Raw genomic sequence first — 22012 nt, 5'->3', positions numbered from 1 at the left:
CGGCCCGTCGGCTCTGTAGTTGTGGCACGTGGGTTCCAGAGTGCGTGGACTCTGCAGTTTTGCAGCACGCAGGCTCTAGTTGAGGCACGTGAGCTCAGTAGTTGTGACACACGGGCTTAGTTGCCCTGAAGCATGTGGGATCTTAGTTCCCTGACCAGGGATCGAACCTGCGTCCCCTGCATTGTAAGGCAGATTCTCTACCACTGGACCACCAGGGAAGTCCCTAAAATGATCATTTTAGACTTATCTTAACAACAAGAAAAAAAAAGCCCAGTGAAGCACTTGGTGCAGGTCCTGTGTAAGTATTAACTTGTCATCAGTTCATCAATGTAAGGGGAACCCTGAATTTTAGGAATTTTTTTGATTTCTAAGTACCTTTAAGGAAAATACTAAGGAATATTTAGCAGCTTTATTTAGAAACTCTTTTCTTCAGGTACAGTTTCAAGGTGAACACTAGAATATTCAATCAAAACATAAAAAATGGCAAAATTTACTTAAGGCTTTCAATAAAAGGTCATTCTAAAGACAACTGTAGGAAACAAAACATAACACTACGTATTTTATCCACATATAAAGCGTTAGTAAAATCTACATCTGAAATACTACTGTAATTCATATAACTTACCTCAAAAAGGACAAAGACAAAATAAAGCTAGAGAAGATTCAGAAGAGGGCAATTAGAATGATTTTGGGGATCTGAAAGGGGCAGTGGATAAGAAACTAAGTGGTTAAGGAAAGGGGATATATATAATGAGTATGAAACCATGAAGGGCATGGATAGGATGTAGGATGAATAGTCCAGGATAGAGTTGTTCATTAAATTTTCAAACACTTGAACGAGAGGGTGCCTCCCTTGACACTGAAAATAGGAAATTTGGGGGCAAATAAAAGGAAGTCCTGCTTTCAAAGGACACGGCAAACAAGTGAAATTTGTGCAAAAGGAAATACAGATTAATAATATAAGTAGATTAAATAAAGTTTTACACTAGTCACTTTTAACTATTTTCTACATTAAAACCTACTGGTAACTGTGGTCTCTTTGGTAATAATTCTCAATGGGTGCTGGGTAGAATCATATTAGAATTTAATGAGGGATCATGGTGGTGTAATCTGAAAACCCTCTGAATAAATCTGATATGCTCCCTCTTGCCTCCACAAGATGGAGTGATTTACATAAATTAATGGATTCTTGATGGGTTATTAGGGGAAGTGAATATCCAGTGTATACAGATATTCTCAATATTCATGACCTTAACCACATGGTCAGATACAAAGTCACTTAGGCTGAAGGATCATATATCTGAACCCACATGACAATGATACTCTCACTAAGTTTTTGGATAAGGTTTATTTTTTTAACAAATATGATGTTTAGCAGTTCCAGAAAAGAAATATCCACTGAAAATGTGAAAGTCTAAACTGAGATGATATAAATAAATGGTTTAAATAAATATACTTAAAAAATAAAATAACAGTAAGAAAGACACAAAATGTAAATAACCACCTACAGTGGCCAAATATTAAAATAGCTTAATAATACAGTTTATGGAAGGCCAAAATAGGTTAAGAAGAAGTCAACAGAACACTAAATAACCTTCTTTCTTATGCAGAAAATCCTGCTGGAAGCTAGTCAATAGTAAAAATCTCTAGCACTTTTATGAAAATAGTGCTTACTGCTCATTCACTGGAACAAACATTCTGTGTCAACTCTGTGACAGCTTGGGTTACAAAGACTGTTTCAGACATACCTTGCTTTCAGAATAGTAGACAAGGCTATAGCCAATAGTTTAAAAATCAAATGAACATTTGCTAATGAGATAAAATACTTAAAAATGGGGGTTGGGGAAGAGGAGATGAATGGACTACAAAATCCACACAGTGAGAGGCATTTTCTTTGTGAAGTTCTGATTTATATTATTTGGTGGAGTGTTTTTAGTTAGTTTTTAGTCTATTTTCATATACACTGTATAACATCCTGTTTGATATTGGGAAGGTAGTAAGAGGAAAATGGACTGAATTTGGATGTTAAGATGAGTTGCTAAGGCAAACAAAAGATCCTCTGAGTGGTCCTTAAAAAAACAGAAACACAAATGTATTTGTCACAGTACTCATCCGTGCAATTAGATGAAACTGCTGCAGAAATGAAACAAGACAGCATTCAGTCAGAAAGTTGCAAGAAGTATTTCACCAGTATTTTATCAAGATGCTAGAAGGCACTACGAACAGAAGCAAGCAACCACAGCAGCACACTGCAAAGTCAGAACTGCACTGGGAGTAATGGCATTATTGCTTATGCAGACGTGGGTTTTATCACACTCTACTATGAAAACCAAAAAAAAGGGGTTTTGCTCTTTTACTACGGAGAAAGAATGGCAGAGCCAGATTCTACCCAGAAACCATTCCCCCTTCTGTTACACAGAGAAGGATTTACAATCAGTTTCCATTCAGTTAAATGCTGTGACTCTTTGAAATCCTATACTAGAAGCTTCCTCTAACTAGTCTTCCTACTTCTAGTCTCATACCCCTCCATTCCTGGTTCCACACAACTGCCTGTTATATCTTTGATATTCTTTTTTTTAAATTTATTTTACTTTATTTGGCCACGCTGCACAGCATGTGGGATCTTAGTTCCCCAACCAGGGATTGAACCTGTGTCCCCTGCATTGGGAGCATGGAGTTTTAACCACTGGACCGCCAGAAAAGTCCTGCTGTCATACCTTTGTAAAGCAAAAAATATGATGTTACCACCTTCCTGGATAAAACCTCTAAAATCTCCCCCAAAGGCTAAAGTTCAAGTTCTAAAACAGGGCCTAAAGGAATCTTCATTTTGTCACACCTGCCTTCTTTCCCAAATTCATCTCCTATTACTCCTGTGCCTTGTGGGTTCCTCACACTTTGATCTAGTCTCTTTTCTGTACATACCAACGCTGCTTCCCACTCCTGTTCTCTTAGGTGAAGACTTTCTCTGACCTTCTCCACACCAACCAATCACTCTTCCAGGTTGCTGCAGTACTTGGCACATTCCTCTCATATGATGCTTACCACAGTATCCTACAATTATTCCTTTGTATGGAGAAGTCCACAAGACAGTGTATTCACCATACTGAATTCACAGACAGCACAAATATTTGGCCTTTCATTAAACATTTATGGGGTACCTACTATCTGTAAGGTACTTTGTTGAAACACTGGGGATCCAAAGATGAAGACAAGATTTCTGACCTAAAGAAACTCAATGTCTAGAATAAAAGTTTGATAAACAAAAAGTTACAACACAGCAAATGTCAAAAGTATTAACAGAGATAAGTAACAATGGTACAAAGCAGAGAATGATGAACTCTACCTCAGATGATCTTCACACAGATGTTGCTTAAGGTGATCTTCAAGAATACATAAAGCTCACTATGCTAACAAAGATGGGAGAGGCATTCCATGCAAAAGGAACAGCATCTGCAAAGCTAAGGAGATATGCCAAAGAACAGTGCAGTATAATCATGCAAGAGTAAAGAATTTAGTATGATTAAGCAGGAAGGGCAGGGTAGGGAGTGGATTTAGGATACACTATAGAGGTAGGCCATGGAGGTAAAATTTAGATTTTACCATGTAGGTGACAGGGAGTCACTGAAAGTTTTATAAGGGGGAACGACAATATTGTATATGTATTTTAGAACAGTCCTTTTCTTAGCCCTGTGTAAGACGGAATGAAGAAAACCTGACCAGAAACAGAGGGATAGGATTATTTTAGTAGTTTATTAAGAGAGACACAGATTTGGAAATCCCCCCAAAGCAGGCTGAAGCAGAAGCCAAGTGAGGGGAAGAGACGGTTAGAAAGCAATGCAAAGTGAAGATGGGGCCAGAGAGAGCTTTACGGAATGCTGGCAAGTCGATGTGGACAAAGATACGAGTTAGCAACTCAGACTGAAAAGAATGAACAGAGGTAGGTCAAAGGAAATCTAAGAGTGTGTTGTAGCACAGAAAAAATGACAGTGGTCAATAGTGTCAACTGTTAAGAGAGATGTTATATGATAAAGACTAAAAAATACACATTCCTTTTGAAAATTAGTTAATTTGTGACCTTCCTGAAAGCATTTTCAGTGGCATCTGGGAAGTGGGGAATGGTGGAAAAGCCTTATTTGCAGCAAGTTGAAGCCTGAGTGGGTAATGAAGATACTGAAAAGAAGAACAGATCAGTCTTTCGAGATGCTAACATGTGAAGGACAGTGACATGAAGATGTATATAGATTGAGGAAAACATAGGGAGAGTTAACAAACAAAAGAACACAGGGTAACAACTGATGAAGCAAGTCTTCTGAGAAGACAGGAAGGGAAAAGATCATCAGGAGAGGGAGACTGCTTAGCTCCAAGCTAAAGAGACGCCTATTCCTCTGAGACTGAAATAAATGAGACAAAAGTAAGTGTATAACGGTGTGGGGCTATGTGCTGAGAGTTCAAGCCTTATTCATCTCTGCAACTCAGCTCCTTCCCTACCACAATGCCTAGCACACACTGGGAGTTAATAAATGTGTTAAAAGGTGGGGGCTGGGGAGGAGAGGAATACCCCACAAAGGCAGGGGGTTGTTTTACAAATTATTTTCTTTTATTAAACTATGTAAGGCTTGTCTTTAGGACCCCTTATAAAGTACACAATTTGCAGGGCAGGTAATAAGAATTTAGTTTTGTCAGCACTCAACAAAACAAGTCAGTAGCATGAGCACAAGTTAACCTGTGGGTCGCTATCAGTTGGAGATATAGTTTAGCCTGGCACAGATGGCACTTGGATGGCTTTTTCTGTGCCAAGTCTTCCATAAAATTTTGGTCTTTGTATCTTGTCCCATTTCAATTTTCCTTTTTAATCTTGTCTCTGTGTTCCTAACCCAATTTGATTGCTGTTTGCTGTCTCTACTTAGTGGTCTGAACTTTGTGCCCTGGTCATGGTACCTTAACTTTCAAACTCAGCTTTGAACATCTTTAAGAGGAAAGTTCAGTCACTCTGATAAATTATCTTAAATTTATTTCATTTTGATATAATCTGCCTCCAAACCCAACCCAAACTCTAAAATCTGATGACTTATGAGTTGAATATGGACTACAAAATTTTTTGGCGGGTGGCGGGCAGAAGGTTTTAAATTAAGAATTAGTTGACAGCATTTAAAAACTCTCCTGAAAAACCTGGGTGATTTGGTAACATGGGCCACATGCTCCTTCATGGTGACAATCAGCTGGAGCTAAATAGCAGCAAGGTCCCTTTTCCAGTCTCCCACATTCCCCTTGTTCCTCCACTCCCAACCCACGATCTCCCCAACAATTAGCTAAGTGTCAGTTTTCATTTATCATCTTATGTTCCGTTCATTTGACTTACTTTATTACCAGCCTGGCACTTTGTAGGCATCTGAGTTTGTAATCCTTGATAAAGAAAGTAAATAATATGAGGGCAAAGACCTTGCTTATCTTGTATAACTTTGTATTCCCAGGGTCTAGCTCAAAAAGTATTTGTTGAATAAGCAAGCTTTTATTTCAGAAGAATACTTTTACTATTAAAATCAAACTAGAAGGAAAAGCAGCTGAATATATATAGAATTGTTAAAGATCAAATGAAAAAGATACAATTTTGCTAATATGGGTTTGGGGCTCAAAGTTAGGACTATGACACCTCAAATACTGGGTCCCAGGGGGGACAAAGCTAACCATTTCAAATTAAAAACAATTAACAGATTCATTTATCAATGTATATACTATATTTGTTACGACACCAACTCACTAGTAAGGTGACTGATTATATTTATATATATAATTTATGTATTTAGATATGTAAAATTATTTAGATATATATTTAGATATGTAATTTATGTATTTAGGTATGTAATATATATTTAGATATGTAATTATGGAAGAAATAAACTTCATTTTTCCCCTCTTAAAAACTTTACATGTACACAAGAAATGCATGCTCATTGTAGAAAAATTATACAATACAGAGAACTAAAAAAAGTCACCAGTCATTCTACCACTTAGAGGTAACAATGGATAAGATTTTGATGTATTTATATTTTGATAAATACTTTTTGATGAATAGATACACGTGTGGTTTAGATTTACATGTATATATATGTGTGTGTGCATGTGTATATATGATCATACTTTAAATACAGCTAATTTCTGATCTCAGAAAAATCGATTTCATTCAGCCAGTATTTGCAGACTACTATATGCAAGGCACTATTCCAGTCAATTTCAAGATGTAATATCTTTTTTCATAGTCATGAAATAACTGAATTGTTTAAAAGAGCAGATGTTAAATAAACTAGTCTATGAGAACAGTTGAAGGTAATTACAGTTGACCCTTGAACAACACAGGGGTTAGGGGTGATGGCCCTCCATGAAGCTGAATATCCTCCTATAACTTTACAGTTGGCCCTCCATATGTGCAGTTCTACATCCGTGGATTGAACTGACTATGGATTGTGTAGTACTGTAGTACATATTTATCAAAAAAGAATCTGCATATAAGTGGACCTGGGCAGTTCAAACCCATGTTATTCAAGGGTTAATTGTATTATGAGAGGAAATATGGCAGAATGGAAAGACAGCTCAACTGCATGAGCTTGGATAAGACCCTTCCCTCATTTATGACACTGAAATAATAATAATGTTTACCTTAGAGAGTCCTTATGAGAATTAAATGAGATTATAGCATAGAATGTTTGGCACGTGAATACATTATAGTTGTGTTTATTATCATTGTAATGATATTGATCAAATTATGTTGCTATTAACAGTAACTGAAGTGGTTGTACCAGTTAGTCAGAAATGAAGTTTAAGTATTCAGTGAATGTGGGCTTCCTGGTGGTGCAGTGGTTGAGAGTCCGCCTGCCGATGAAGGGGACATGGGTTCGTGCCCTGGTCTGGGAAGATCCCAGATGCCGCGGAGCAGCTAGGCCCGTGAGCCATGCCGCTGAGCCTGCGTGTCCGGAGCCTGTGCTCCGCAACGGGAGAGGCCACAACAGTGAGAGGTCCGCGTACCGCAAGAAAAAAAAAAAAAAAAAAAGAATTCAATGAATGCAACTCAAAAACAAAAACCCCCAAATAATTCGATTAAAAATTAGGCAAAGGACCTGAATAGACACTTTTCCAAAGGCATACAGATGGCCAACAGGTACATGAAAAGGTGCTTGGCATCACTAATCTTCAGGGAAATGCAAGTCAAAACCACAATGAGAGATCACCTCACACCTATTAGGATGGCTTTTATCAAAAAACAAGAGATAACAAGTGCTGGCGAGGATGTGGCAAAGATGGAACCCTTGTGCACTGTTAGTGGGAAGGTAAATTGGTGCAGCTACTATGGAAAACACTATGGAGGTTACTAAAAAAATTAAATATAGAACTACAATATAATCCAGCATCCCACTTCTGGGTATATATCCAAAGGAAATGAAATCAGAATCCCTATGAGATATCTCAACTCTCATGTTCATTGCAGCATTATTCACAATAGCCAAGATATGGAAACAAGCTAAGTGCCTATCAACAGATGAACAGATAAAGGAGGTGTGTGTGTGTATATGCATGCATGTGTGTGCACGCACACACACAACACACACACACTTGACCCTTAAGGTACACTAGGGTTAGGGATGCCTACCCTTCATGCAGTCGAAAATCTGTGTATAATTTGATAGTCTGATCTCTGATTCTGTGGTTCCACATCCACAGATCAAACTAACTGTGGGTCCAACCTACCATGGATCATGTAGTACCGTAGTGTGTATTTACTGAAAAATATCCACATCTAAGTGAACCCGAGCAGTTCAAACTTGTGTTGGTCAAGGGTCAACTGTATATAAAATGAATATTATTCAGCCATGACAAAGGAAACCCTACTATTTGCAACAACATGGATGAACCTAGAGAACATTATGCTAAGTGAATAAGCCAGACAGAGAAAGGCAAATACTGTAGATCTCACTCATATGTAGAATCTGAAAAAAAAAAATCAAACTCATAGAAACAGAGAGTAGAATAGTGGTTACCAGGGAATAGAGGGTAGGGAAACAGGGAGATCTGGTCAAAGGGTACAAGTTATAAGATGAATACGTTCAGTTATAAGATTAATAAGTTCTGGGGATCTAATATACAGCATGATGACTATAGTTAATAATACTTTATTATACACTTGCAATTTGCTAAGTGTTCTCACACCACACACACACACACAAACACACGTAACTATGTGCGGTGGTGAATGTGTTAATTAATCTGACTGTGGTAATCATTTCACAATGTATATGTGTATCAAATCATCATGTTGTATACTTTAAATATATATAATTTTATTTGTCAATCATACCTCAATAAAGCTGGCAGGGGAGAAAATAATTCAACTGACTGAAGATTTTGAGAGAAGTGAGTGAAGTTTTTCACTTCTAAGTTATCTCTCTCACAAAACTAGGGTACTTAAAAAAGTGTAATATAAAATCTGCTTATTTGGGACTTTTACACTAGTACTTTTATAAACTAGGAGATGAAGAAAGAAATAGTAAGAATATCTGAATAACTTGGTTAAAGTTTCTTGTTTGGAGAACTTCTGTAGAGCAAAATAATCCATATAATTTAAGGAAATATTTTAAATTGTTAGATGTATCTCAGAAGACAATCACTTTATACATACTTGTAAAATAGTATTTATTATAGTATAGTTACTTCTTAGTTTCTCTTAGTTACCCTCATCTCAAGGGTAAGAGGTATATCTTATGCATTTATTGATTAAAGAACTTAATGAAGAAACCAAAACTCCTATAGCTTTAATTCCAAGAGGAATTAAAAAGTGGAACTAACACAGGCCTTTGCCTGGTAATCAAAATATTAGCACCTGAATTACTTAAGCAGATTTTTCAGAATGGCTCCAGGTCCTGACTCATCAAGATTAAGAAGCCTGGGTTAAGGAGACAGAAGGCAAAGTTTAAACGTGAGTGTGTTTGGTAGTGTATCTGCCTGCGTGTCTCAATGAATTCAGAAGCATATAGAAAATGCTTTTAAATTATTAATTTTTATTATCTGCTCAAGCCCTCTAATGGAACAGATAGAGAATAAGCTCTGAAAAGAGTGGAATGAGATGGCCACTAATAACAGAAATATTTCTCAAATTCCCTCAGAAAGATGAAAAAGTAGAGGGCAAAGAGAGTTTAACCTACCTCTCTCTTTGCAAAGGACAAAAAGGAATTCAGCAGCAATTTGCTTGACTCCCAGGTCAACATGTGTCATGAGGCGCACCAGCTTATTTCTCACAGTTGAGCCAACTTCAGGTCGATTTGTCACATCCCTCAATGGTGGTAAAACCTAATGGCACAAATGCAAAACCATCATCAATCGTTTAAGTATTAGAGTGAGCGAGAATGGTACCAACCGAGCTTAGTTTTGTAAGAGCAGAAAAAACATTAAAAAATAAATAGGTTTGCTTCCAAATAGAGTAAAGCTAAACAAAAAACAAACCTCAAATAATTTCATGCCTGTAATGAAATTTCATTTGAAGTGAAACATCTCTTCACTGTACCACTATGATGTATTCAAACCCATTCCTGAGTTTTTACTCATCTCAGCACCTGGAATGCCCCTGCTGCCTCTACCAAAATCCATGTTAAAGTCTGGGTCAAATTTCTCTTTCTTCCTTAATACCCTGACTTATACTGATTTTTCCCTACTTTTAATTCCTGCAGCATTTTCATTATTTACTAAAAAATACCAAAAACCCTGTACATATGTTTTCTAGTTGTTTTATTTTATAATAAAATGGTTATTAATTATTGAGTGCTTGCTATGTGCTAGTTGCTGTAATAGATGATATGCATACATTCTCTATAATCAACCCTCACGGGAACCTTGCAAAGGAGGTAGTAACATCACTATCATCCCTATTTTATAGACTGATCCTCAGAGGGATTACATAACTTGCTTGGTTTATCTGTTTGTTTGCTCACTCACTCACCCATCCATGCATCCACCCAGACCCCTCCTCTTTTGGTTCTCCACACTGGTTGCTTCATCTTAGCCTCTGTGTCAGTTCTCTTTTATCCTTTTGTTTTTAAGTGCTGGAATATTCAAGGGTTAAGTTCTTGGGCAACATTTCTTTACTATTTTCACTCTCTATTGGTGATCTCATCCAGTTTTACGGCTTTGTATGGTCTCTATTTACTGATAACTCCCTAAAGTATATGTCTATCTTGATTTCTTCCATGACCTCCAGACTTTTATAGGCTTCTCAAATTTAGCATGTCCTAAGCAGAATATTGAAGCTCCCAACAAAGCTGTTCCTTCTACAGTCTTCCATCTCATTAAATAGCAAGTCTGTTCTTCCAACTGTTTACTGCAAACACCTTGGAAACAGCCTTGATTCCTCTCTTTCACATCCCACATCCAATCCATCAGCAAATTATTCTGGCTCTACCTTTGAATTATATCCATAACCCAACAACTTCTCACTATCTCCTCTAGTATTACCAAATTCAAGCTACCAATATTTCTCATCTGAACTATTACCACAGTCTCCTAAGTCATCCCTGCTTCCACCCTGGTCCTTCTATGATCTATTCGCTACACAGCAGCTAGGATGATCCTTTGAAAGTCAGATCATGTCATTCCTCTTCTCAAAGTCCTCCAGTTCCCATGGCTTCTCATCTCACTCATAGTAAAAGACGAGGTCCTTCCAAATTCCTTAGGTTTCCCATAATGTGGCTTCCTGCTACTTTTCTGACTTAATTTCTATTATATTCCTTGCTTACACTGCTATAGTCTCACAAACCTCCATGGAACTCCTTATACTCACCGAGCAATTTCCTACCTCATGGTCTTTGCATTTGCTGCTCCCTCTGCCCAGAAACTCTTTTTCTGGAAACTGGCTTGGCTCATTCCCTTACTTTCTTCAGGTCTCTGTTCAAATGTTATTTATAGGAAGACACTCCCTGACCACCCTATATAATTAACCTTCAGCATTCTCTTTTTTTTATCCCCCTCCCTCTGCTTTAATCTTCCTCATAGCACTTATCACCACCTAACACAGTATATATTTCTTTCTTTATTGTCTGCCTTCTTCCACAAGTCAGTTCCGTGGGGGCAGGGATTTCTTTCTGTTTTGTGTACCGCTCTCAGTGCATATTACAGGTTTTGATAAATATTTGATGATTGAAGGAAGAATGAATTAATTCAAGTAACTTTTTAAAAGTGCCTTCTATAAGCTAGGCACTATGCTAGGAAATGAAGATAGACACAAAGTCAAATTATAATTTACTATACCAGACTCTTTATGTGTATATTATTTTTTATTTAATCCATTCAGCTGACTTCCTTCCTTCCTTATCTCTTTCTATATTGAGTGCCTACCATGGATCAGGAGGTACTGGAGGCCCTGGAGATACAGCTGTGAAAAAAAACCAGAAACTAAATCTCAGAAAACTGAGTAATCTACCCAAAGTGTTTATAGAATCCGTGTTTCAATATCTCTGGTAGGATAGAGCAAAATGCTCTTTGTGCCTGGTAGGCACAAAGTAATTGCACAATAAATTCTTATTATTTGATTCAGCCAACCATACTGAGTTTATCTCCCATATCTAGAGGAATGAGACATGTAACAAATGATTTCATGTGGTTTGTACCTACAGTTCCAGAGTATAGTATCTATTAATAAAGGTTATCACACAAAAATTTTCTTAGCTATGTTTTGGGTTCCTTAACAAGTTTTTGAAGTGAAATTTTGTAGTTTTTATTGTTACATATCATGCCCAAACTGCATATGTATGGAGCATTTCTATTTCCCCCCAAATACTACCCTCCATTAAATTTTTTCTTTTCTTTGAGAAATCTTGTCCAGTTCCTCTTTCAAATCCATAGAATCTTCATCTCTTTTATTAGCTCTCCAGATGAATCCAACCTGAATCAGTAATTTCTACCATCTGTTCTCTTTCTACCTACCCAAATACTGAATACTCAAGACCAATTTACTTTGGGTATGTACGAGTTGGATTTAATCAGGTATTAACTATGGGGCACAATAATTAATTAGCCATGGTTCCATTTACGCTATTATCAAAGTTAATCATCTGTTACTTTAAGTTCTGCCCATCTTGATCCTCATAGTCTATAGTGCATCTTCCTCAGAAAGAAAGTTGATTTCTGTATTGTGCCTTGTATCTTTCTTTAGTTATCTTTTACTTGTCATGTCTCCTTCTTTATCTGTACTGTAGTATTTCTTTGAGGATAAGGAGTGGGTCTCACAATCTTTTGTATCTACATAATGTATAGTCCAAGACCTTCATATAAATAATCTGTTTAACAAACAGGTTTTGGGGGGGCTATCCTGGTTAGAGATGGCAAAATCTAAACAGTTTAGTTGAACGTGGATCTCCTCTGTGAAAAAGCTAAAATACAGAACACAAAGTATTTTCATTTATTATTCTCCACCAAGTCCTCCTAGTCATGATAGAATGTCTTAAAATAATCAAACTTGGAAATGACCTTAATTCATCAATCTACTAATTTATCTTGCTTAAATGATTATTCATGCTTTGATGGTAGCTAGTCTTCCAACAGACTATAAACTCTTCAAAGATAAGAGTCCCTACTTTCTAATTTCTCCTTATCAGCAATATCTATTAATGTGCTCTACACACAGTAAAGTGCTTATTAAATCTTGACCATAAACATATGGGGGAAAATGAACCTAGTTAATTTATTAAGAGAAATTCTATATGGCAATAAATGAACAATGGGGTGAATGGTGGTACCATGTAGTGAATGAGGGAAGAAGGGGAAGACAGAGGGTGGGGAGGGATGGGAAATCAAGAGATTAGTTTGGGATACGTTAAACTTAAGATACCTACTACACATCCAAGGGGAGGAGATGAGTAGGCAGTATGTTATATAAGTCTGGAGCTTAGGGGACAGAGGTCAAGGGTAGAGATAGAAATTTGTGAGTCATCAGTGAATAGATGACTTTCAAAACCATGACTGTTGAATGAGACCAACAAGAGAGTAGAAATGGAGACAAAGATAATATTGCCTTGGGGAGCTCAAACACTGCAAAGAAGAAGTTCCCTGTTGTGTCCTAGACACCAAGTGTAGAAGGTACTTCAAGTAGGAGAGAATACTTAATTACATCAAAATGTTAGCGGGGAATAAAGAAAAAGATTTGAGAACTATTAGATTTGGCAATCTCGGGTTGATGATGTTTGACAAACACCTTTGTAGTAGAGTGAAAAGCATGAAAACCTAATTACAGTGGGTTTGGAAGAGAATCAAAATGAGGAAAAGGAAGAGAGCGGGTGAGCACAGAAAACTCTCCTGAGGAACACTGCATAAAGAAGAGAAGAGAAATGGAGAGGCAGCTTGAGAAGCGGGATTAAGGGAAGGTTTTTCTGCTTTTAAGATGGAAGATGTGTTTGGGTGCAGACAAAAATGATCCAGTACATTAAAAAAAAAAAAAGATTAATATAAGAAGAAAGAGAGGGAGTAAATGCAGGAGCAAAGTTCTTGAGTTGAGAGGGAAAGGTCTCCAGGATATGAGCGCAGAGGCTGGCCACAGAAGGAAGCAGGGACAATTCATCCCTTGTGATAGAGGGGGGAGACAAAGGACATGGGGGTACAGATAGATGCAGACAGACAGTAGATGCAGAGGTAGAAAGATGACTTCTTACCATGAACTCCAACTACTACGATCTTACTCCAAACCTTCATCATCAGCTCTCTTTTGGGCTGGTCTCCTCACATCTACTCACACTCCTTTAGTCTATCTTATATATAGTAGCCAGAATATCTTTAAATATAAATGAGGTCACATCACATCCCTTCTCAGAACAGTCCAATGCTTTCCCTTCTCATTTAGAAGAAAATCAAAAGTCCTATACAACCTTACGTTATATGGTTCTTGCTTACCTCTTTTACTTCATCTACCACTCTCCCCCTCGCACAATGTTCTCTAGCCTTCTTGCTTTTCCTTAAGCATACCAAAGCATCCTCTCATCCAGGGACTTTAAATTCATTCTGTCTGGTACATTCCTCTTCCAGAATATTCTCAGAACTATTCTCAGAGAATATCCTCTTCCAGATATTCTCAAAGATCCTTTCCTTACTTATCCAAGTTTCTGTTCAAATGTCATTTCCTCAGAGAGGCTCTTCCTTATTCCCTTAAGTTTTCCCTTCCCCTGTATCTTTCTTCCGAACACTTATCACTACTTGCCATTGTATCATACATTTATTTGTTTACTTTTTGTCCCCCTACAATAAGGGAAACTCCACAAAGCAAAGACTTCATTTGTATTTCAATGCTTAGAATACAGCACACAGATCTCAATAAACATTTGTTGAGTAAGTGAATGAATGACTCAAAAAAATAGACAGGGTCACTTATTTCTGGATTAGGAAGATTTCAAAGATTTAACACTAACTTTTTTGAGTTTCTGACATTCTGAAAGAAAACAGCTGTGAAAGAATTCAACTCATTAATTTTATGTTAAAAAACACATATAAGATTAACTTTGAGATGTTAATATGCATTAAACAGTTACCTGATCTTTGAGAAATTTTCTGATGTTTCGATGGGCTCGGGAACATTCTGTTAATAAGCTGAGAACTGGAGTTAGACCCTCTCTATAGCTGCTTCCCTACAAAGAAAACCATACATGCTGCATTAGTTTAGTTTCTAACAGTTTACTTTTCTTCATATAACTGAGTATATTAATACTATTTTTTTTGAGAGGGAGACACTTTATGTTACCAAAGCTGTACAAACTATTTTTTAAATTATTTTCCTAAAAATATTTCCATTTCATTAGTTATCTTCATGTTTACTAATGCCCATTTTTATCCTTCCTAGATTTTTCTACATTTTGTAGGGCCCTCACTGGCTCAGCAAATGGGCTTAAACAAGGTGAAGGTTTTGATGACCAACCCATCCTAACTTGCTGCCTTTTAATATAGATACTCGACAAAGCAAGTGACAGAAAAGAGACAATAAGCAGTTTACAACAAATGGAAAGTTGACAATTTTCTTTTAAAGATGTCTTTTAGGTGTTATGGAAAGTAGCTATCATCAAGTTTTGGGGGGGAGATAATTTTTACTTCTAGAACTTACAAAATACCTACATAGAAAAGTAATTACTTTTTCCTTTGTTTTCAGGCACTAGTCACAATTTTGGTGTCGCATCAACACAATTTTCAGCTTTAAACAAATAAATTCACTTGGTTTCAGCAATTTATCATTTACTACAGTAAAATGCTTTCCGGAGTATAAATAATTATTCAAGATGTCAGCTATAAAAAAAAGTTTAGATTCAAATATCACATCCTGTGATGTCTGTATGTGTGTACAATTACATTCTTTAGAAGCATCTTCTCAATTTTATCAGTCTTACCTTGTCTATTCTCTTCTCCATAAAACTAAGTAAAACATGAATGGCCTCCATATTCATACCATTGTATACCATGGTATTATTTTTCAAAACTGTTTCTTTCTCAGCTGTTTTATCACTGGGCAGTTCATCTAGCGTCGTTGCTTCTGGGGCTGTTTCTTCATGGGTTAATGGACAAATGAGAACATCCAAACAAGAGACTGGAACATTGCTTAAAAGGTTGACTGCATTGCTGAAAAGCAATTTAAAAAGACAATATTTTAATTTGACTGACTAGTCCTTTAAAACACAAACATAATAAGTTCAGAAGTGACTTTTAGGAGTCAATTAAAATTCTTCTTTTTCAAAATGAGCCTTTAATATTATTTGGCATTTACTGACTAACAGAAAATAAAGAGAACTGTTTCAAATACACACATGACAAATTAGAAAGAACAGATGTTAAATGGACACACACAATCATGATGTCATGTCACTTTCTGAAATGCTAAAATAGGAATTAGTGAGCTTTAACACTAGCTCTTTAATTTTATTATGATACAATACTAGATTTGCAGTTTTTCCTTGGGATTTTAAATCCTTTTGTGGATCCACTGGTGTCTTATTATTCCTTAGATTACAACATAAAGCATTTGAGAAACACTGTGTATAAGCAGCTTATCACAGAGGCAACAACATTAAAAACCAAATATTGTAGGATTAAATTTTGTCCTTTCTAGATATAGAAATACAATTTTTAGATCATCCCTTATTTCATAAGACATTTGCAGAAAATGGTAAATGGTGCTTTTTCTCCTTCTCTTGTCCCCAGATTTCTTTAAAAGAGGCCAACATAGCTACTTCGAATCTCTATCCCCCTAGGCCTTTCTTTGTATGTATTAATGACATAACGAGCCTGGGATGCACACCAGTAGGGGGAACCCAAACCTTGTATTTTTTGGTATTCCCTAAAAATCTTGTTCCGTTGCTCAGTGTATAAGAGATTAAAATTAAAATTGTTAGTGTTTAATTGACACTAACAATTTAAAAATCAGACATGCTCTCAATTCATACATTTTCCTTCATGCATTATTTCATATTTTTTCTTTTAAAAGGAGAGGTGGTGTTCTGTGCTAACTGGATCTTAAAAGCCTGTGCCTCAGAACTTCCTGATAAACAACAATGGAGAGACAGGCATTACATTTCCTAGTGACAGAGAAGCAGATCTAAAAATAACTGCATCCTGACTAAAAATAAACTTGCAAATACAATTTAAAAGTCTAACCACTTGGAAACCAAATTCAGGGCTTAATCTAACTGATGCCGTCTTAATTTAGCCCATAGTAGTTCCTTTTAATTTAGATTATCGTGACACCCTTAAATATAAAACAAAATAAACAACAACAAAACAGAAATAAAATACAAAATATTTTCTCTCCCTTACCCTGAAGTGTGGCTGCATTTCCCCAAGAATGAATATTTCTTTTCTTTCTTTTTATATTACGGGAAAAAAAATTCATAAGAACTCAAAGTTGAAAAGGTAGACAATGGAGAACAATAACTGGTAATGTAAAGGGCACCAAAAACTCAGAACCAAGAACAAACATAATTTAACGAGTCCTACAAATGAATGGTTCCTGGTGAAATACAAGTTGTTTGGTTGTGTCCCCACTAAGAATCTGCTGCTGCTGCTGCTGTTACTACTACTCCTCTTCAACAAAGTTTCTAAGTTTGATTACTTGTAAATAATCGCAATTGGCTGAAATACAATGCTTTTCCCTCAAACCTTCCTTTTAAAATTTTGGCAAACATCTGTAGTTCCTTATCTATAGATAAAAATACTGCACTTCTGACTTAAGCATTTGGAAACTGTTATTAAATAGCATAGATTCACTGGGGTTAAAAGAAAAATAGAACTCTACCTTAGAATTACTTTCTAAAACTGTAAAAGCCACTTTGAAATGTTAGTTTTTTTTCAACACACAGAGCAATAGGCTGGAGTCCACCAGTAGTATGATTCTCTGAATCTACCATAGAGACCACACTGAAAAGTTTAAGGCAATGCATTTCATTATAAAGGAATGCTTCCCTTTAAATTCATTTAAAATAAGCAGTTTCCAGGAATTTCGTAAATTTAAGAAACCAAATGTAGAGTCTGATTCAACAAATATTTGGAGGTTTTAAGCTTTTCAAGAAAAGTTCCCATTTTCTCGTTTCTTATTGAACAACTGGGTTCCCAAACAACTACAAAATTAATTTTCTGGCTCACTGTGTTTGAGCTATTCTTTTTAAGTAAGGAAAGCCAGCTTTCTGAGCTGTCACTTCTCTGACAGTTTTATTTGTGGTAGAAGAGTGTATGAAATTCTCCAGCTACCAGGAAGTCAGTGACTATGCACAGATCTGCACAATGGTGTTTGCATTCCTACTCCAGGGGGTAGAAATACTGTGTATATTACTCTCCCCTTTTCAGCTTCCTAGAGATCATTAATCACTGGGACATGACATCCTCCCACTCATACTCCCAGCCCCCTCCTGATATGCAGATTCAAAAGCAGGGCCTATTTAGAGCTCCTTAATGCTCTGATTAAAGCCTTGGTAGTTGTGGGAGAAGGAAGGCAACCTAAAATCCAGGCCTGTATCAATCGAGGGGCTAAACAATTTAATACCAGGTGACACGAAGGAGCATGATAACAGTACAAGCAGACCTACAGCTATTGGCAAACTTTCCTGGTCAAATGTATCGTCTTTACATTTGGGGCTCACATATCGTTTTTCATGGCTGGAAAATCTACTTAAATGAACCTCAAGATCTCCAAAAGATTTTCACATGTAAATACCTAAGTTTACTTTAGTCTAACTCAGTTCAGTAATTATTTATTGATTACTTATGCCAGGCATTTTTTAGGCAGGTATTACGAAGAAAATAGAAATAAATCCCTGCCCTTCTGGAGCTTATTTTCTAGCATGTAGAGAACAGTCAATTAAAAGTAAACAAACAGGGCTTCCCTGGTGGCGCAGTGGTTGAGAGTCTGCCTGCCGATGCAGGGAACAGGGGTTCGTGCCCCGGTCCGGGAAGATCCCACATGCCGCGGAGCGGCTGGGCCCCTGAGCCATGGCCGCTGAGCCTGCGCGTCTGGAGCCCGTGCTCCGCAACGGGAGAGGCCACAATAGTGAGAGGCCCGCGTACCGCAAAAAAAAAAAAAAAAAAAAGTAAACAAACAAAAAAATAGTTAATTGAATAGAAGGTGATAAATGGTCTGAGGGTAAAATTCAGGAGGGTAAAACAGGACATGTGAGTTGTAATTTTGAATAGGGTAGTCTGAACAGACCTCACTGAGATGGTGCCATTTAAGCAAAGACTTAAAGGAAGTTAGGGAGTGAGCCCTGTGACTACATGCGGAAAGGGCGTTCCAGGAAGAAGGGCAGGAGCAAAGGCCCCAGGGCAGGAGCAGTGGCATGTATGAAGAACTGCAATGAAGTTGGTGTGGCTGAACCACCACACACAGGGCGAGGAGGGGGACAGGAGCTCAGCTGGGTAACAGGGGGCCAGATTGGTTTTACAGGCTATTATTACTTTAGTTTTTATCCTGAATGAAATGGGGAACCACTACAGGGTTTGGCATAGTAATATACTCTATTCTTATGTTAAAAGGATCACTCTGGCTACTGTGTTGAGAACAACTAGTAGGACATCAAAGGTGAGGAAGACCAACCAGTTAGGGTATTATTATAATAACTCAGGTGAATGAACACGGTGGTAACAGTGCAGTGGTCAGACCTGGATACATTCTGAAGATTTCCTGATAGGCTAGTTGTGGGGTGTGAGAATCCAACGTATCTAGCCTTAGCAAGTGGAAAGCTAGAGTTGCCATAAATTGAAATGGGAAACACTGCAGGAGAAGCAACATTTTAGGGGAAGAGTAAGAGTTTAATCTTGGATATGTTAAGTTTGGAATGTCTGTTATACTTCCAAATGGAGATGTTAACAGGAAGTTAATTGTAAGAGTCGGGAGATCAGGGAGGGAGATCTGGACTAGAGATATAAACTGAGGAGTCATTAGCATGTAGATGGTATTTAAAGACCAAGACTGGATTAGATCAGTGAAGGAGTGTGGACTGAGAGACTATGAGAGATAGGCCTGGGGCACTCTACCATCCAGAGGCTGAGTGGGAGAGGAAGAAATTACAACTAGTGAGGTAGGAGGGAAACCAAGATAGGATGGTATCCTGGAAGAAAGTATTTATCAGTAAGAATGGAGTGATCACCTGTGGTCAAATGATGTGGACAGATCAAGTAAGATGACAACTGAGAAATGTCCACTGGATTTAGCAACACAGAGGTGACCTTAATAATAGCCATTCTGGTGCAGTAGTGGGACTAAAACCTGAGTAGACTAGATTCAAGAGAGAATAGTAGACGAATCAGATAGTCGATACCTAGAGGAGGTTTATTGCAAAGGGCAAGAGAAGACTGGAGCAGCAAATCCAGGTAGCAAAGTGTTAACCCATAGGGACCTGGTCATTGTTCTTTAAGTGTGCTGTAGACATAGTCTCATTTCTGTATTTGTCCATGTTTTCTCCTGTTTAGAATGGTCTCATTCTTTAAGATTAGCTCAAGTCTCACTTTATTGTCAACAAATATTTACTATGCCTTGTGCTAGATGCTAAGTATACAAAAATAAATAAAATATGCTCCTTTTCCTAAGAGAAGACAGCATAACATAATTTGTAGAGCAATGGGTTGAATTCTAAGTTGCCTCCTAGAAAAGCATGCCTTGGGCAAATTACATGACCTATTCTAGGCCTTGGTGTCCTTAATTCTAAAGTAAAGGGAAATAAATTTATCCCATCAGGTTGATGTGAGGATTAAATGAAAAAAGGCATGCAAAGCACTCTGCCTGGTACATAGTAAATGGCAGCTATTAAGGAGCTTTTGAACAGGAGACATACTGTACTATAGCAGGGAACAGCAAATATCTGGAAGAATAAGAGAATATGGTATCTGTGGGGAAATGAAAACAGGTTCCTAAGTCTAAAGCAAAGGACAAGGCCTCTAAAGGACAGGGCCTTAGTAGGCATTAAGACAAAAAAAGTGTGTGTATGAGTGTGTAGAGTGGGGAAGGGGGATTGCCATGATGAGATACACGTTACGGCCAAATGGGTTACTGATGACCTTAAACCAGAGTTGTGCAGAAGCCAGAAAAACAAATGCGTTTGTGAATCATTAATAAATGCATAGTGACAAAAGAAGTTTGCTCTTAATCATAAAGACAGAGGGGAGCCACAAGAAGATTCTAAGCAGAGAGTTACTTTTTGAAAAATAACTCTGCGTGGAGTGGAAAGGATGGACCAATCTGTCAGGTTAGGTAAAATTTTCCCACAGGACAGAGCAGCTTGAGTTTAGAACTGGAGAAAGAAGGTGGTCTGACAGATCTGGGGTTAGGTGCTTGAACACTGGCAGGACAGGACAATTAAGGAGTAGAGAGAGGTGAACCAAATGATGAACCAATGCTTTAGAATAGAGAGGGAAGAAAGGAAACCTTAAGGAGGCTTACAGGTAGGAGAAAAAGGAATCACCAGGGGACCAGAGGTCTGGATGAGGATGGAGAACAGGTACAGTATGAGTGAGGAAGACTTTCCTCATCATGCTAGACCATAGTGAGCATGTTATCTGAATTCTATTAGCAATTATTATTTGGATAATTAATTTACTGAGAAACTACTCAAAAACTATCTTGTGACATCTCTTCTATTCTTTTCTTGATTGTTATTTAACTTTTCATAATATTCATGTCTTGTTTCCCCATTTATACTCTGTTCCTCCAGACTATGCACTATGGTGTGGAATCCTTCAAGAACATAGCATGGTACTCAGCTATAGTTCAGATAATATCTGTTCACCTAGATAACTGTTATTCACAATGAGCATTAGGTTAAAGAGCTAAGAGCTTTACTAACAAAAAAAAAAAAAAAAAAAGAAAAGAAAAAAACCCTCTACCCAATCTCTCCGAACTCTCCTTTTTCTGTATACCTATATAAGCTTGTTTATGTCTAACACAACACTCATCAAAACAAGTGCACTTATTCACTTAGCAGCCTCTTTTACCCCCTAGTTGGTAAGCCCTGGAGAACAAAGATTATACTGTATTCACCTTCCTTGCCTCTAGAGCTCAACATAGTGCCTGACACATAGTAAGTGCTCAGTTAATAAATATATACCAAAATGAAATGGTCCAATTTTCAAACATTTATTAGAAGTCTGCCATATGTAAGACATGCTTACTTTTTTACATTTTACATTTTGCAATACATGTATCAAATCAACACACTGTACACCTTAAATGTATACAATGTCATATGCCAATTATGTCTCAATAAAGCTAGAAAAAACAGACATTATGCTTAGCACTGTAATGAGGTGTCATTAGGTACTAAACTGTCCCCTTAAATATGTGAGATAAAATGAACTGGTTTAAACAAAGAACAACAAAAAAAAGCAGGGAGGTAAGTACTTTTTTTTTAATTTTTAAATTTTATTTATTTTTTTATACAGCAGGTTCTTATTAGTTATCCATTTTATACATTATTAGTGTATATATGTTAAACCCAATCTCCCAATTCATCACACCACCACCACC

General features: G+C 37.2%; 1 protein-coding gene across 8 annotated transcripts in view; it reads right to left on the bottom strand.

Annotated features, from left to right (window-relative positions):
• Positions 1 to 22012, bottom strand: part of RIC8B (RIC8 guanine nucleotide exchange factor B) — a 121192-nt gene that overhangs the window by 35393 nt on the left and 63787 nt on the right. For all 8 annotated transcript variants that reach the window (XR_014295365.1, XR_014295366.1, XR_014295367.1 and 5 more), the window contains exons 5-7: positions 15399 to 15627; positions 14553 to 14648; positions 9192 to 9336 (exon numbers count right to left, since the gene is read on the bottom strand). Coding sequence is in view for 3 of the 8 variants with exons in the window: in XM_082636575.1 (XP_082492701.1) it covers positions 9192 to 9336; positions 14553 to 14648; positions 15399 to 15627 (470 nt within the window). In the remaining 5 variants the exon portion in view is untranslated. The remainder of the gene's footprint in view (positions 1 to 9191; positions 9337 to 14552; positions 14649 to 15398; positions 15628 to 22012) is intronic.

This window comes from Mesoplodon mirus, assembly GCF_964341445.2.
Source record: "Mesoplodon mirus genome assembly, chromosome: 11".
In the NCBI taxonomy this organism is placed as follows: Eukaryota; Metazoa; Chordata; class Mammalia; order Artiodactyla; family Ziphiidae; genus Mesoplodon; species Mesoplodon mirus.
This window is presented reverse-complemented; position numbering and strand designations above follow the sequence as displayed.